A 15503-nucleotide genomic window follows, 5' to 3' on the forward strand; every position below is an offset into this window, starting at 1 on the left:
AAAGGAACATCATCAAATGGCTTTAGTGACAACTTTTATTCATTGAAAAGATTGTAGTTCAAGTGAGGACTTTCAGGCACCTGGTGTGTACCCTGGCCCCATAAGTGGTTAAATAGCAACTCTCAATTAGTCCAAAGCACATTTGTACCTATCTGTTCAACAAGTACAACGTAAACCTAACTTCATTATCATGGCCCAAATGGAGTTGGGTTGACAAAATGAGGTTATGCAGAGTTTACATCAAAGTGTTTTATATAAATAAAATGTGAAAAGTTCAGCTTGGTTACATTCTTTAAAACTACTTATTGTGGTTGAGGAACTCACCTTTGTTCTATTTGGCAAATGTTTGCATGTCTTTGAAACGTTAGGATTGTATCACATGATTCAAGATAAATTAAACTTGGCTTAGGTGTAACAATGAATATAGTCAGTGAGGTTCATGGAGCAAATAACAAACCGCTGGAGGAACTCAGCGGGTAAAGCAGCATCTGTGGAGGCAAGAAAAGGTCAATATTCCAGGGTTGTTCCAGAGCGTCGACCCAAAACGTCGGCCTTTTTTCTGCTCCCACAGATGCCGCCTGACCTACCGAGTTCTTCCGGCAGTTTGCTTCTCACCCCAGATTCAAACATCTGTGTGTTCTTGTGTCTCGGGACAAGTTACCTGACCAGTAGCTATCTCACACACTTCCCCCCCTACTGACGAGTGCTTTTTAATGGAATCTCTCTACCTCGGCCCCATACCCCTGCCTATTCCACCCCCCCCCCCCTCCCCATTAATAAACCCGGGTCTCTGGCACTGTGAGGCAGGAGCTCAAAGAGGTTTAGATTAAAAGTGTTTTCTAAAGGAGCCTACAGCTTGCCGAAAGGATTCTCTACAAATGTCCTAGAGAACTTAAGCAGCACGGTTTATAGTTCTGCACTGATTTGTGGTCACAAATAACCTTAGCAAAGCACTCTGATATCGCCATACAACTTTAAATGGTGTGCTGTGCAGTTATTTGTCACAGTAAGCCTACATTTTCTCTCTCTCTCTTCCACACACAACCCCCAACACTAACTGTAGGGCTGACTGACGTCATAGCATTCTCAGCATCGAAGTCCGACCAGCATCATTCTCAAGAAGAGACCTCACCCGACATGGCACCTGCCCATTCTCTCCACAGATGCTGCCTGACCTGCTGAGTCCCTCCAGCACTTTGCTAAAACTCCAGCATCTGCAGTTTCTTGAGCCTTCATGTTACTGATGACATTGATAGACAGTGAACACAAACATCTAATGCATGGACTGGCCTTCTCTTCATATACCCCATACCTGGGCTGATATTCTCTGAACTGATTCTTCAACACATACATGCAAGTCTCCTCTCAGTTCCCCTCACAACATCTCACCAGGTTCATTATTATTTATTCAGTATATCGTGGCAGAGATTTAGACTTTATACCTCTCCATCCCTGCCCTCCACCATCATTTCCGGACAAAGAACCATACCATTCGTGTACATTGGGTTCGATGAAGGTGCCCACCTCTGCCTCACTAGGACCACACCCACACATCTGCACTCACTAAGCTATCACACTGCGCTTCTGACAACTGTGAGTGGACACACAATTATTACTGTGGAGACCATGGTCAGCATTCATCCCCAGCTCTGTTGTCCCAAAGCCAGACGGTTCATAATCTTGCTGTTCCGTCTAACCCAGAGATAAGTTTCTAACCACATATCCAGGCCATCACCAAGCCAACCAACTCAGACCTCCATGGTGTCATCACCTGCATTGGGCGTGCTTGCTACTGAAAGCCTCCTTCAAGTCTCTGGACACAACTGTTCCAATTCACCACTATTCAGTTTCTTAAGTTGCATCGTCCACTTGTGCGAGATCAACCGAAGTTCTGGTTTTTAATCGTTTTTTTAAAGACACAGTGTGGAAACAGGCCCTTCGGCCCACCGAGTCCGAGCCAACCAGCATCACCTCTGCACTAGCTCTATCCTACACACTCGGGACAATTTACAGGAGCCATTTAACCTACAAATCTGCACGTCTGCAGAGTGTGGGAGGAAACCGGTGCGCCCGGAGGAAGCCCACGTGGTCACAGGGAGAACGTACAAACCCTGTACAGATAGCACCGGTAATCAGGAATGAAACCGGGTCTCTGGTGCTGTAAGGCAGCAACTCTACCGCTGCGCCACTGGTGTTGAAGCCTTGCACTGCCCAAGACCGCAAGAAAAGGCAGAGTTGTGGACACAGCCCAGTCTGTCTCAAACAAACGAGCCTCCCCCAAACTCAATCTACATCTCATGTTGCCCTGGGAAAGCAACTATCACACAAGCCCGTTAACCTCTCGTCTCTCCTCTCCCATTGGGCAGACGGTACAAAAGCTTGAAAGCACGTAGCACAGGATTCAAGAACAGCTGTTTCCCTGCTGTTGTGAGACTCTTGACCAGTCCTCTCACATGCCACGGATGTATACCTGATCATCTAATCCCCCTCACTGGTGGCCTGTGCATTTATTTTTATCTGCACTTTCCAATAACTGTAACACTATATTCTGCACTCTCTTTCCTTTCTCTTTTGCCCTACACAATTCACTCAAGTATAGCAAGATTCATCTGTACGGCACCCAAAACAAAGTTCTTCAGTCTGAAGAAAGGTCTCGACCCGAAACGTCACCCATTCCTTCTCTGCCTGACCCGCTGAGTTACTCCAGCATTTTGTGTCTACCTTGAATTTCCTAAGCTTGTTTTTGGACCCCTCCAAGCCTTGACCGGTCCCTTTCTTCTGCAGCCAGAGATCGCTGCGTTTCTCCAATTCTCCAGTGGAACATGTTTATCTTCCACTCACAATGTTGGGAAGAGGTGCCTTCAGTTGTCTGGGCTCTGGAATCCCCCCTCTCCTTTTTTTGCCTTCTTACTCCTTAAAACCCACCTTTCACATGAGGTGTGCAGAGAGAATCAGCCCAGGTAATACGAGGAAAGAGCACAATCTATTTGCAAGCAAGACTGATCCGACAGCCTCGGTTACTTTATGTGTGCCAAACCACCAATATTGGCCAGAGTTTTTGTGACCCATCCTAATCTCACTTTGTTTAGTCTTAAATTTTGTGATTACATAGCTGGGAAGGACCTTGGCAAATTACATTAATAGCCTCCCAACATTTTATTGCCAACCTTAAAAACTGACCAATCCTTAAATAAATGTAATGGAAGCCCTGTAACATCTTTACAGCATGCTGGTCTAATTTGATGGTCCTACATCAAACACAGATGGGACGTTCCTTTCACCAATTCTTCTGCCTGTATTCTTTCTGGGGCCCCAACGCCACCTCTTCACACCTGCCCCGATACTCATCAACAAATGAACTACTGCATCCCTAGGCATTAATCCTATCGACAAACGCCCAGCTTGACAGGAAATGGCCAGAACTTCATGTAAGTGAGGTGAATGTGAAAAGTAGTCCAATTACTCCACACACTTCCATTGGCAAGATGAAGTGTCACTTGGAAAAGATAAAATGGAAGAATTTTTTCATGAATGGATTCATAGAACGTGGGAACAGAACCTTCGGTCTGAAGAAGGGCCCCGACCCGAAACGTCACCTATCCATGTCCTCCAGAGATGTTGTCTGGCCCACTGAGTTACTCCAGCGCTTTGGGTGGCTTTCCAAAGAATGTGGGAGTTGCGGACAAGACTGGCAAATGCCTTTGAAATGGAGATGGGAAAGTTTCTTCCCGAGTTCTTACACCCTTCACCACATTGATCCCGGGGATCCCGGGCAGGACTTTCATATGAAGAAAGACTGGATAGACTAGGCTTGTACTCGCTGGAATTTAGAAGACTGAGGGGGGATCTTATAGAAACATATAAAAGTCTTAAGGGGTTGGAGAGGCTAGATGCGGGAAGATTGTTCCCGATGTTGGGGAAGTCCAGAACCAGGGGTTACAGCTTAAGGATAAGGGGGAAGTCTTTTCGGACCGAGATGAGAAAACATTTCTTCACACAGAGAGTGGTGAGTCTGTGGAATTCTCTGCCACAGAAGGTAGTTGAGGCCAGTTCATTGGCTATATTTAAGGGAGTTAGATGTGGCCCTTGTGGCTAAAGGGATCAGGGGGGAAGGAGAGAAGGCAGGTACAGGTTACTGAGCTGGATGATCAGCCATGATCATATTGAATGGCGGTGCAGGCTCGAAGGGCCGAATGGCCTACTCCTGCACCAATTTTCTATGTTTCTACACTGATGGTACTCTCACAACGATGGCAGACAGGAGATGTAGTGCCAATGTCAACACAAGAATCACCCTGCATGTCCACGTCTGGCTGGGTTTGGTTTAGTTTAGAGATACAGCGTGGAAACAGGCCCTTTGGGTCCACGCCAACCAACGATCACCAAACATACATTCGTTCTATCCGACGCACTCGGGACAATTTACAAAATCCAATTAACCTACAAACCCGCATGCCTTTGGAATATGGAAGGAAACCAGAGCAGTCAGTAAAGCCCACACGGTCACAGGAAGAACGTGCAAACTCCGTATAGACAGCACCCCAGGTCAGGATCTAACCCAGGACATCGGCGCTGTAAGACAGCAAAGCTACCGCTGTGCCACTCAACAATTGATGTACAATTTGGAAAGGCACATGAAGTTCTGGGCATTCCAATGTAAATACTGCCCTTGCCCCACCATGTGGGTGACGTTATATGACCATGTTCTCTTGTACCTTAGGGTCCCATAACAGGATGAACAAGAATACAGTTTGGATGGGAGGCAGCTGACACTTGGTAGTCCCCACCAGGTGGGTGTTCTGGGGTTTTGTCCTTTACGGCAACAGAAGACATAATGGAGCAAGAATGATCCAGCAGCCAAAGTCCTGTTTGGGGAGAAAACAAAACAAGGTGTCCAATGGTTTCGAACTCTCTTAACTGTACAACCCTACTGCAGAGAAGTCTTTTTTACATTGATCGGTCTTGGTGCAAACAAATATTTGGGCAAAAGCAGCCCATGAGTTATTGAGGTAAAGAGTCGACTATATTAGCTGGTCGATCAGCTGCAGTCACGTGACACACAGGAGGAATGTTCAGCCTGTTAATCCGTATCTTCTTCTTCAACAGAGACGTGTCCAAACGCGAGTGGGAGGAGAATCATCCCGGCACCATCTGCTGACTTCTCACAACTCAATGTGGTTTCGAGTCAAATCTTCTCCGTAGTTGGTGGCTTGGCTACCAACAAACATACTCCATTTGTCCAGGATTTCATGCTTTGATAATCGCTTATCCTATTCGATAAATAAATCAAATGAAAAGGTTTGCGGTTAAAAAAAAAGTCAACTGTATTCATAGAAACATAGAAAACATAGAAAATAGGTGCAGGAGTAGGCCATTCGGCCCTTCGGGCCTGCACCGCCATTCAATATGATCATGGCTGATCATCCAACTCAGTATCCTGTATCTGCCTTCTCTCCATACCCCCTGATCCCTTTAGCCACAAGGGCCACATCTAACTCCCTCTTAAATATAGCCAATGAACTGGCCTCAACTACCTTCTGTGGCAGAGAATTCCACAGATTCACCACTCTCTGTGTGAAAAAAAACATTCTCATCTCGGTCCTAAAAGACTTCCCCCTTATCCTTAAACTGTGACCCCTTGTTCTGGACTTCCCCAACATCGGGAACAATCTTCCTGCATCTAGCCTGTCCAACCCCTTAAGAATTTTGTAAGTTTCTATAAGATCCCCCCTCAATCTTCTAAATTCCAGCGAGTACAAGCCGAGTCTATAGATCTTTCTTCATATGAAAGTCCTGCCATCCCAGGAATCAATCTGGCGAACCTTCTCTGTACTCCCTCTATGGCAAGAATGCCTTTCCTCAGATTAGGACACCAAAACTGTACGCAATACTCCAGGTGTGGTCTCACCAATGCCCTGTACAACTGCAGAAGAACCTCCCTGCTCCTGTACTCAAATCGCCTCGCTATGAATGCCAACATACCATTCACTTTCTTCACTGCCTGCTGCACCTGCATGCCTACTTTCAATGACTGGTGTACTACGACACCCAAGTCTCGTTGCATCTCCCCTTTTCCTAATCGGCCACCATTCAGATAATAGTCTGCTTTCCTGTTCTTGCCACCAAAGTGGATAACCTCACATTTATCCACATTATACTGCATCTGCCATGCATTTGCCCACTCGCCTAACCTATCCAAGTCACGTTGCAGCCTCCTAGCATCCTCCTCACAGCTAACACTGCCCCCCAGCTTCGTGTCATCCGCAAACTTGGAGGATTCTACTGGGATCGTTCATTAAAAAGTATCTGACTTGCTGGAATGCTTTTCACAGACAGGACATGATGACAAAGAAATTATTGCTGAGTCAAGTATAGTGTCGTCACAGTGGTAACGTAAGAAATAAGACCCCTAATCTATAAACAGCAAGATGCTAAAATAGAAATTGAATGTGGAACGGCAGTGGAATGAGATTCCACTCGAGCTTTCAAAAGTCAACTGGAGATGACCTTGAAAAGGATTAAACTGCAGTTATGGGTAGGAATGTGAGGCTATTTTTGGACAAACTTTATAAAAAGGTGAAATGGGCCAAATGGTCTCCTGATCTCTTGGGGTTATGACTTCCTGTGCCCCAGTGAGGTTTATGACACAAGAGTGCCTTAAAATGGAGCCAAGCACGAGATCTTTCTGTCTGTAGTCCTGTGCTGTAGGGGCCATTCCCGTGTTAAGAAATCCCACCTTAGGATCACCCTTACATACGATAGAGCACCCATTATGTTATTAAAGTCAAAAGACCAGCAATACATACAAACACTAGCTCCTCTGAAGAGCACAGATAGTTTCCTCTTTCTCTCCACTTTTAGTTTAGCTCAGTTTATTACTGCTTTTACCGAGGCACAGTGACAATCTTTTAACTGATCGAAGGTATTTATTCACAAAATGCTGGAGTAACTCAGCAGGTCAGGCAGCATCTCGGGAGAGAAGGAAGTGGCGACGTTTCGGGTCGAGACCCTTCTTCAGAGTGAAGTGGCGACGTTTCAGAGTGAAGAAGGGTCTCGACCCGAAATGTCGCCCATTCCTTCTCTCCCGAGATGCTGCCTGACCTGCTGAGTTACTCCAGCATTTTGTGAATAAATACCAACTTAAAGCAAAACCACTTACCTCTCCCCACTAAAATCAATGATCCTGGACCGTTGAACCACAATCCCCATTGAAATCAATGATGGTGTTAGATGGGACCAGATGGGACCAGACACAATATCCACGAGGAACACCAGGGAATATCGGCAAGGCTGAGTCCTCACCTTGGATACTTGTGTAGAGTCTAGTGAGGGATCTAATCACTAAAACCTGTCTGAGAGACTGCAAGTAATCCCAGACTGAAGAAGGGTCTAGACCAGAAACGCCATCCATTCCTTCTCTCCAGAGATGCTGCCTGACTCGCTGATTTGCTCCAGTATTTTGTGTCTACCTACTAGTCCCAGACTGCTGCCCTTCACTGAAATCCGTGATTTACTCCCGTTCGAATGGCCGACTGGCAATGGATGTGGTCTGCCTCATGATCGGGTCGCTTCTTCACGGTGTTATGATGGTCTGAGACACATTGCCTGATGGCTCATTGCTTGATTTATCCTTTATCTGTTCACTGTGGACAGCTTGATTGGAATCATGCATAGTTTTTTCTTTGACAAGAAACCTGCAACATTTTCACTCCACCTCAATGCACGTGGCAATAATAAAGCAGACTAAAACTTTGACCAGAGGCCAATCAACCTACAAACCTGCACACCTTTGGGATGTGGGAGAAAACTGGAGCAAACCCACGTGGTCACCGGGAGAACTTGCAACCTCTGCACAGACAGCACCTGTGGACAGGATCGAACCCGGGTATCTGGCGTGATGAGGCAGCAGCTCTACCAGCTGAAGCCACTGTGCCAACCTTCAAAGAGAACTCTTTCAAGGCCACACAACCTTCTCTGTCTTTGAAAGGAATCAATCTGGAGTTTATGGAATGTATAGAAACAAAGTACCTCAAATGATCGTTTATGCCAAGATAGACACAAAGTGGGAATATACTTGCACTCACTTTATTTTTGTCAGACTCATAGATGAGATGCTTGGCCTCGGCTTGGGCATGGTCATAATCTTCTGGGAGGATCCAGTGTCGGATTTCCCTCTTGTCCATTTTCCCGTCTTTATTCAAGTCACGGAAGTCCGTGAAGAGTTCCCGCTCGGTCTTGACCCATTCGGGCTCAATCACGCCCTCCTCCTTTGTGTACATATCAGCTGGAAGAGCAGAAGGCACTGGGTCAGAGTGGCTTTGTGACCCTCGGTCTTTCTGAGCATGGAGGCCATGCATGAGAGACTTTAACTATCCCCCGTGGTGGCCTTCCTCACAGCCCCGGCCTCTGCTTATTGACTTATCAAGGTCGGATTTCAATATTCACATTTCCTTCTCTCATCTCTCCTCTCGCCCTCCGTGAACCATCTTCTATCCCAAACTCCAGTAGCAATCCCAGCCCAAGGCTCAACTATCAAATGGAGTTTCTTCAGGCTGCCCAAAGAACAATTGGTTGTCACAAACAAACACGGGGGAACAGTTCCAATTTCCAATTTTTCCTCCTGTAAGTAAAACCACTTGGGCTAGATGTTCTCCCTCTGGACCATGTGCTTTAGAGATTCATTGATACAGTGTGGAAACAGGCCCTTCAGCCCACCAAGTCCACTTCGATCAGCAATTGCCCTGTACACTAGCACTGCCCTGCACAATGTACAATTTTACCAACGAAACCAATTAATCTACAAACCTGTGCATCTGTGGTGTGTGGGAGGAAACCGGAGCACCCGGAGAAAACGGATAGAGAGACACTAATCCTTACCAATGTATTCATCCTCATCAACATATCCATCAGCATTCTTGTCAATGTCTTCAAGTGTTTCCTAGAAATAAAAAAAATCTTAAGTTTGCTTGGAGACGCAGGATGTATTTTTGTGTAACTCAACCCCCACAGTTCATTGAAGAAGCAACTTCCAAAGATTCATGATCCTGAGGGAAGATATTCCTTCTCATTCTTCTACAACTGGCATTCTTCAATCTTTGAAACATCCTCAGGCACGGCTTCTGCACACCCCACTATCACGCCCATCTTGTCACAGAATGGGCTCATATTCGCTGGAATTTTGAAAGGATGAGAGGGAATCTTATGAAAACATATAACATTCTTCTGGGATTAGACAGGCAAGATGCAGGAAAAATTGTTCCCCATATTGGGGGGGGGGGGGGAGTCCAGAACCAGAGGCCACAGTTTAAGAATAAGGGGTCGGCCATTTAGGACTGAGATGAAGAAAAAATCTTTTTCAGCCAGAGAGTTGTGAATCTGTGGAATTCTCTGCCACAGAAAGCAGTGGAGGCCAATTCACTGGACAATAGACAATAGACAATAGGTGCAGGAGTAGGCCATTCAGCCCTTCGAGCCAGCACCACCATTCAATGTGATCATGGCTGATCATTCTCAATCAGTACCCCGTTCCTGCCTTCTCCCCATACCCCTGACTCCGCTATCCTTAAAAGCTCTATCTAGCTCTCTCTTGAATGCATTCAGAGTATTAGCCTCCACTGCCTTCCGAGGCAGAGAATTCCACAGATTTACAACTCTCTGACTGAAAAAGTTTTTCCTCATCTCCGTTCTAAATGGCCTACCCCTTATTCTTAAACTGTGGCCCCTGGTTCTGGACTCCCCCAACATTGGGAACATGTTTCCTGCCTCTAACGTGTCCAACCCCTTAATAAACTTATATGTTTTGATAAGATGCCCTCTCATCCTTCTAAATTCCAGTGTATACAAGCCTAGTCACTCCAGTCTTTCAACATATGACAGTCCCGCCATTCCGGGAATTAACCTAGTAAACCTACGCTGCACGCCCTCAATAGCAAGAATATCCTTCCTCAAATTTGGAGTCCAAAACTGCACACAGTACTCCAGGTGCGGTCTCACTAGGGCCCTGTACAACTGCAGAAGGACCTCTTTGCTCCTATACTCAACTCCTCTTGTTATGGCCAACATTCCATTGGCTGGATGTTTTCGAGAGAGAGTTAGATTCAACTCCTTTGGCTAACGGAATCAAGGGATATGAGGAGAAAGCAGGAACAGGGTACTGATTCTGGATGGCCTACTCCTGTAACTATTTTCTATGTTTCTATGAATCATAGAGTGTGGATACGTGCCCATTGGCGCACTGAGACTGCACCGAGCATTGACGATCCATGTACACTAATCCCATATTTCCAACCAATTCAGTAGTAGAGATCAGGATTGAATCCAGGGTTCTGTTGCTGGAAGGCAGCAGCACTACCAGCTACGGTGTTGCATGGCCTTGCAGGGTGGTGACCAGAAGCAGATACACTGTCAAATCTCAAATATACGCAGCTGCCAAATTTGTACCCACTGCCTTAGACACAAAAAGCTGGCATAACTCAGCGGGTCAGACAGCATCTCTGGAGAAAAGCAATAGGTGACTGTCATATGGCGGGACTGTCATATGAGGAAAGATTGGAAAGAATGGGCTTGTATTCACTGGAGTTTAGAAGGATGAGAGGGGATCTTATAGAGACGTATAAAATTATAAAAGGCTGGACAAGTTAGATGCAGGAAAAATGTTCCCAATGTTGGGGGAGTCCAGAACCAGGGGCCACAGTCTAAGAATAAAGGGGAGGCCATTTAAAACTGAGGTGAGAAGAAACTTTTCACCCAGAGAGTTGTGAATTTGTGGAATTCTGTGCAACAAAAGGCAGTGGAGGCCAATTCACTGGATGAATTTAAAAGTGAGTTAGATAGAGCTCTAGGGGCTAGTGGAATCAAGGGATATGGGGAGAAGGCAGGCACGGGTTACTAATTGTGGATGATCAGCCATGATCACAATGAATGGCGGTGCTGGCTCGAAGGGCCAAATGGCCTCCTCCTGCACCTATTTTCTATGTTTTCTTCAGTCTGAGAGCCAGGGAGGGGGAGTCTGAGGGAATTTCTACCCTCTGCCAATTCATTGAATTGTCCTGCAGTTTATACTGCGTTAAATGTTAACTAAATCTGAATGGATAGGCGGTAAAGTGAAAACTGCAACAGTCTGGAACAAGGGGAGCATGAAGAACAGGGCAGAATAATGCACAAACACTGCGCCTCACTAGGGAAGCCACACAATGGGGTGAAGGAATGTTCTCGATGTGCTGCTATACAACCTATGGCTTGATTGTTTGTGTTAAATTTCAGATATTTGATCCTCAATATTCAGTTTCCAACAGAAAGAATGTGGTGAGTTCTTCCTGAAAATCAACACTATCGTCTTACTGTTCACACCACCACACAAGAGAGCATTTTCATTTTAAGTATACCTTTTGTCTCCATCTTTCCTCTGGCCCCATTTGCTGCCCAATTACGCCCCCTCTCCCCCTAGTCCCTCTGCTTTTTTGTGTGTGCACTAGCTGGCCACTCTGTGCGACACAGCGTCAACCACTTTTGCCTAAAGAGTATAAGAAAATAACTGCAGATGCTGGTACAAATCGAAGGTATTTATTTCACAAAATGCTGGAGTAACTCAGCAGGTCGGGCAGCATCTCGGGAGAGAAGGAATGGGTGACGTTTCGGGTCGAGACCCTTCTTCAGACTGATGTCAGGGGGGTGGGACAAAGGAAGGATATAGGTGGAGACAGGAAGATAGAGGGAGATCTGGGAAGGAGGAGGGGAAGGGAGGGACAGAGGAACTATCTAAAGTTAGAGAAGACGATGTTCATACCGCTGGGCTGCAAACTGCCCAGGCGAAATATGAGGTGCTGTTCCTCCAATTTCCGGTGGGCCTCACTATGGCACTGGAGGAGGCCCATGACAGAAAGGTCAGACTGGGAATGGGAGGGGGAGTTGCTATTTTCTCAGTTGGTTTAGACTGTGATTTCATTGGGATAACAGAGTGACATGTTGTGTTTGCTCTTCCCCAACAGGTTACAGCTTCACAGACGTTCATCGACAATGAGGGAGGCACGGTGGCGCAGCGGTAGAGTTTCTGCTTTACTGCGCCAAAGATCCGGGTTCGATCCCGACTTTGGGTGCCGTCTGTATGGAGTTTGTACGATCCAACCGTGACCAACGTGGGTTTTATCTGGGATTTCTGATTTCCTCCCATGCTTCAAAGACATACCGGTTCGTAGGTTAATTGGCCTGGTACAATTGTAAATCATCCCTAGTGTGTGCAGGATCATGTTAGGGCGCGAGGATCACTGGTCGGTGCAGACTTGATGGGCCACAGGGCATGTTTCAGCACTGCATCTCTAAAGCTAAACGAAACAATACGTGTAGGAAGCAACTGCAAATGCTGGTTTCAACCGAGGATGGACACAAAATGTCGGAGTAACTCAGCAGGACAGACAGCATCTCTGGAGAGAAGGGATGGGTGACGTCTCGGGTCGAGACCCTTCTTCAGACCCTGTGAAAAAGGGTCTTCAGAAGGATTTCTGATGAAGTCCTTCTGAAGAAGGGTCTTGACCCGAAACATCAGCCATTCCTTCTCTCCAGAGATGCTGCCTGTTCCGCTGAGTTTCTCCAGCATTTTGTGTGTATAAACAAGACGTGTGTTACTGCATGTTATAAATAAATATCTATCCCTTTCGGGCATGCAATCGCCACATGTTGGAGGTTGAAGGGAGACCCAGTGGAAGTATATAAAATTATGGGATGCATAAGTAGGGCAAACAGTCCAAGGATGGAAATGTCAAATACTGTTCCATGGACTTGATACAACAAAGTTGGTGCAGTGCTGAACTATTGGAGTCATCTGGCAGTGAAAGAACAGCTTATTGTTTGACTGATAGTTACATGGGGAATGAATATTGAAGCCAGAATGACCATATAATTAATTTTATCCACTGTCTGAACCAATTGTTGCATCACGCGGTCTCTGTGTGATGAGGTGTAATGAGTGCGTTGTCTTGGGAGACAGTAGCAGAGGAATAATTTGGTAACTTCAACAGAAGCCAGGACAGAGGACTTGTGTAGTAAGAAAAGCACATGTATAGTTTACTAGCTGCCAATATATGGTATCACAAAATGCTGGAATAACTCAGCAGGTCAGGCAGCGTCTCTGGAGAGAAGGAATGGGTGACGTTTCGGGTCGAGACCCTTCCTCAATCTGAAGAAGGATCTCGACCCGAAACGTCACCCATTCCTTCTCTCCAGAGATCCTGCCTGACCCGCTGAGTTACTCCAGCATTTTGTGTCCATCTTCGGTTGAAACCAGCATCTGCAGTTATTTTCCTACATAAGCTGCCAATATATGGTAACTGATATACAAGTTGACTCGTTTAACATCAAGATTTAACGTTCAAGGTTTATGTTGTTTTGGTTTGGACATTGTTGCTTTAATTTGATCATATTGTAGTTTATTGGACCATAAAATTATAAAAAGGACTGGACAAGCTAGATGCAGGAAAAATGTTCCCAATGTTGGGGGAGTCCAGAACCAGGGGCCACATTCTAAGAATAAAGAGGAAGCCATTTAAAACTGAGACGAGAAAAAACTTTTTCACTCAGAGAGTTGTGAATTTGTGGAATTCTCTGCCACAGAAGGCAATGGAGGCTAATTCACTGGATGAATTTATAAGAGAGTTAGATAGAGCTCTAGGGGCTAGTGGAATCAAGGGATATGGGGAGAAGGCAGGCACGGGTTACTGATTGTGGATGATCAGCCATGATCACAATGAATGGCGGTGCTGGCTCGAAGGGCCAAATGGCCTCACCTGCACCTATTTTCTATGTTTCTATAAGCTTGTGGTGCTCTTAAAGCAGTAAGTGTGTGCTGTTGACTCACTGTAATGTAACTGTAGGGCTGTTAAGTATTTTATTTTCATCAGTGCTGACAGGAGGGGCAATGAGGGAGGCAAGGCAAAACAAAAAAAATGTATTTCAGCAAGAGATTGTGTTTGTTTTTGATTGATACAGCATAGCAACAGGCCCTTTGTCTCACTGCTTCTCCACCGACCAGCATTCACCCAGTACACTAGTCCTATGTTATCCCCACCTTCGCATCCACTCTACTAAGGCCGATTAATCTTCAAACCCACACATCCTTGGGATATGGGAGGAAACCCAGAGCGCCCAGCGGAAACTCATGGGGGTCACAGGGAGAAGGTGCAAACTCCACACAGACAGCACCCGAAGTCAGGATTGAACCCGGGACCCTGGCGCTGTGAGGCGGCGACTCTTGGATTGCGCTGGTGTTGCCATCCGTATCCATCGTTGGGATTTCACCAATAAATTGGGACCAAGAGATATCAGGGAGGATGCAGAAGGAGAGGGAACAAAATTCTTTGCAGACGATGCATCATAAATTGAAAACACAATCTACTTTGCCTTTCAAAGTGCTGCCACATGTATTAGGGGCCAATTGGCCTCCTCCTGCACTGAGGTTGTACAGTTCTAAAGAGATTATGGATCTGCATGGAGATTCCAGTACTTACAAAAATAACAATGTCTTTCATGTGTTCAAACTCCTCTGGATGAAGGAAGGCAGTGAACTCCTCCCTGGTGGCCACCATGTCTCCATCCATATCTGCGGCCCTGAATCGCCGCTCATCGCGAGGCAGCATCTTCTTTAGGCTGAACTGATCAGCGGTGTCCTGAAACTCCTCTGGGTTCTCTGCGGTTTACAGAAGGACAGGTTCTGTTACTGGAGGCTGCAAACCCACTCCACCGTCCTCCCCCACCGCATTTTGCTGCATGGAGGGGAAAAGAATTGCAACAATGAACCTAGTAAGCTCTTTAGGTAGACACACGAAGCTGGAGCTACTCAGCGGGACAGGCAGCATCTCTGGAGAGAAGGAACGGGTGACGTTTCGGATCGAGACCCGTGACTCTTTACGTTTACCTATAGCAATGTAGGATATATGCGCACAGAAAGAGCCAACAAACAACAGGCAGATGATGATACTGGTCAGGAAATCAAGGCAAGCTTTCCTTGAGTAAGTGAAAAACAAATCCAAAGACGTACAGGTATGTAGGTTAATTGACTGGGTAAATGTGTTTTTTTTAATTGTCCCTAGTGTGTGTAGGATAGTGTTAATGTGCTAGATTAGTGTTAATGTGCTAGGATAGTGTTAATGTGCGGGGATCGCTGGGCGGCGCGGACTCGGTGGGCCATCTTCAAGCCTCTCAGCTGATGCCTCCATCCACAATACTAAGATTCAGAGAGCAGTAACAAAGCCATAAGTGACACAATATCAACAAGCAGCCAATTCCAATAACACTAAAATCTCCAATTACAACATAAAGTTAATGTCACAAATATATTGGAATTTGGATCGCTATGAAAGCAGAAGCGTTAGGATTTCTACATTACAATTAAGTGCAGGTCAGACACTCTTCACTCTTCCTACTTTGGAACGCAAGTCATATTACGTTTATTTATAGAGATTGGCAAACATGAAGTCTTAAATTCACCTTGATAGTCACTAGCTGTGGGTGAC

General features: G+C 45.9%; 1 protein-coding gene across 1 annotated transcript in view; it reads right to left on the bottom strand.

Moving 5' to 3' along the window:
• Positions 1–778: 778 nt before the first annotated feature.
• rcn1 (reticulocalbin 1, EF-hand calcium binding domain) overlaps positions 779–15503 on the bottom strand; it is a 37281-nt gene continuing 22556 nt past the window's right edge. Inside the window, exons 3-6 of the mRNA XM_078415578.1 lie at positions 14499–14677; positions 8878–8938; positions 8085–8284; positions 779–5270 (exon numbers count right to left, since the gene is read on the bottom strand). Of these exons, the coding sequence (XP_078271704.1) occupies positions 5163–5270; positions 8085–8284; positions 8878–8938; positions 14499–14677 (548 nt within the window). The 3' untranslated portion in view covers positions 779–5162. The remainder of the gene's footprint in view (positions 5271–8084; positions 8285–8877; positions 8939–14498; positions 14678–15503) is intronic.

Source organism: Rhinoraja longicauda, chromosome 18 (assembly GCF_053455715.1).
Source record: "Rhinoraja longicauda isolate Sanriku21f chromosome 18, sRhiLon1.1, whole genome shotgun sequence".
NCBI lineage: Eukaryota > Metazoa > Chordata > Chondrichthyes > Rajiformes > Arhynchobatidae > Rhinoraja > Rhinoraja longicauda.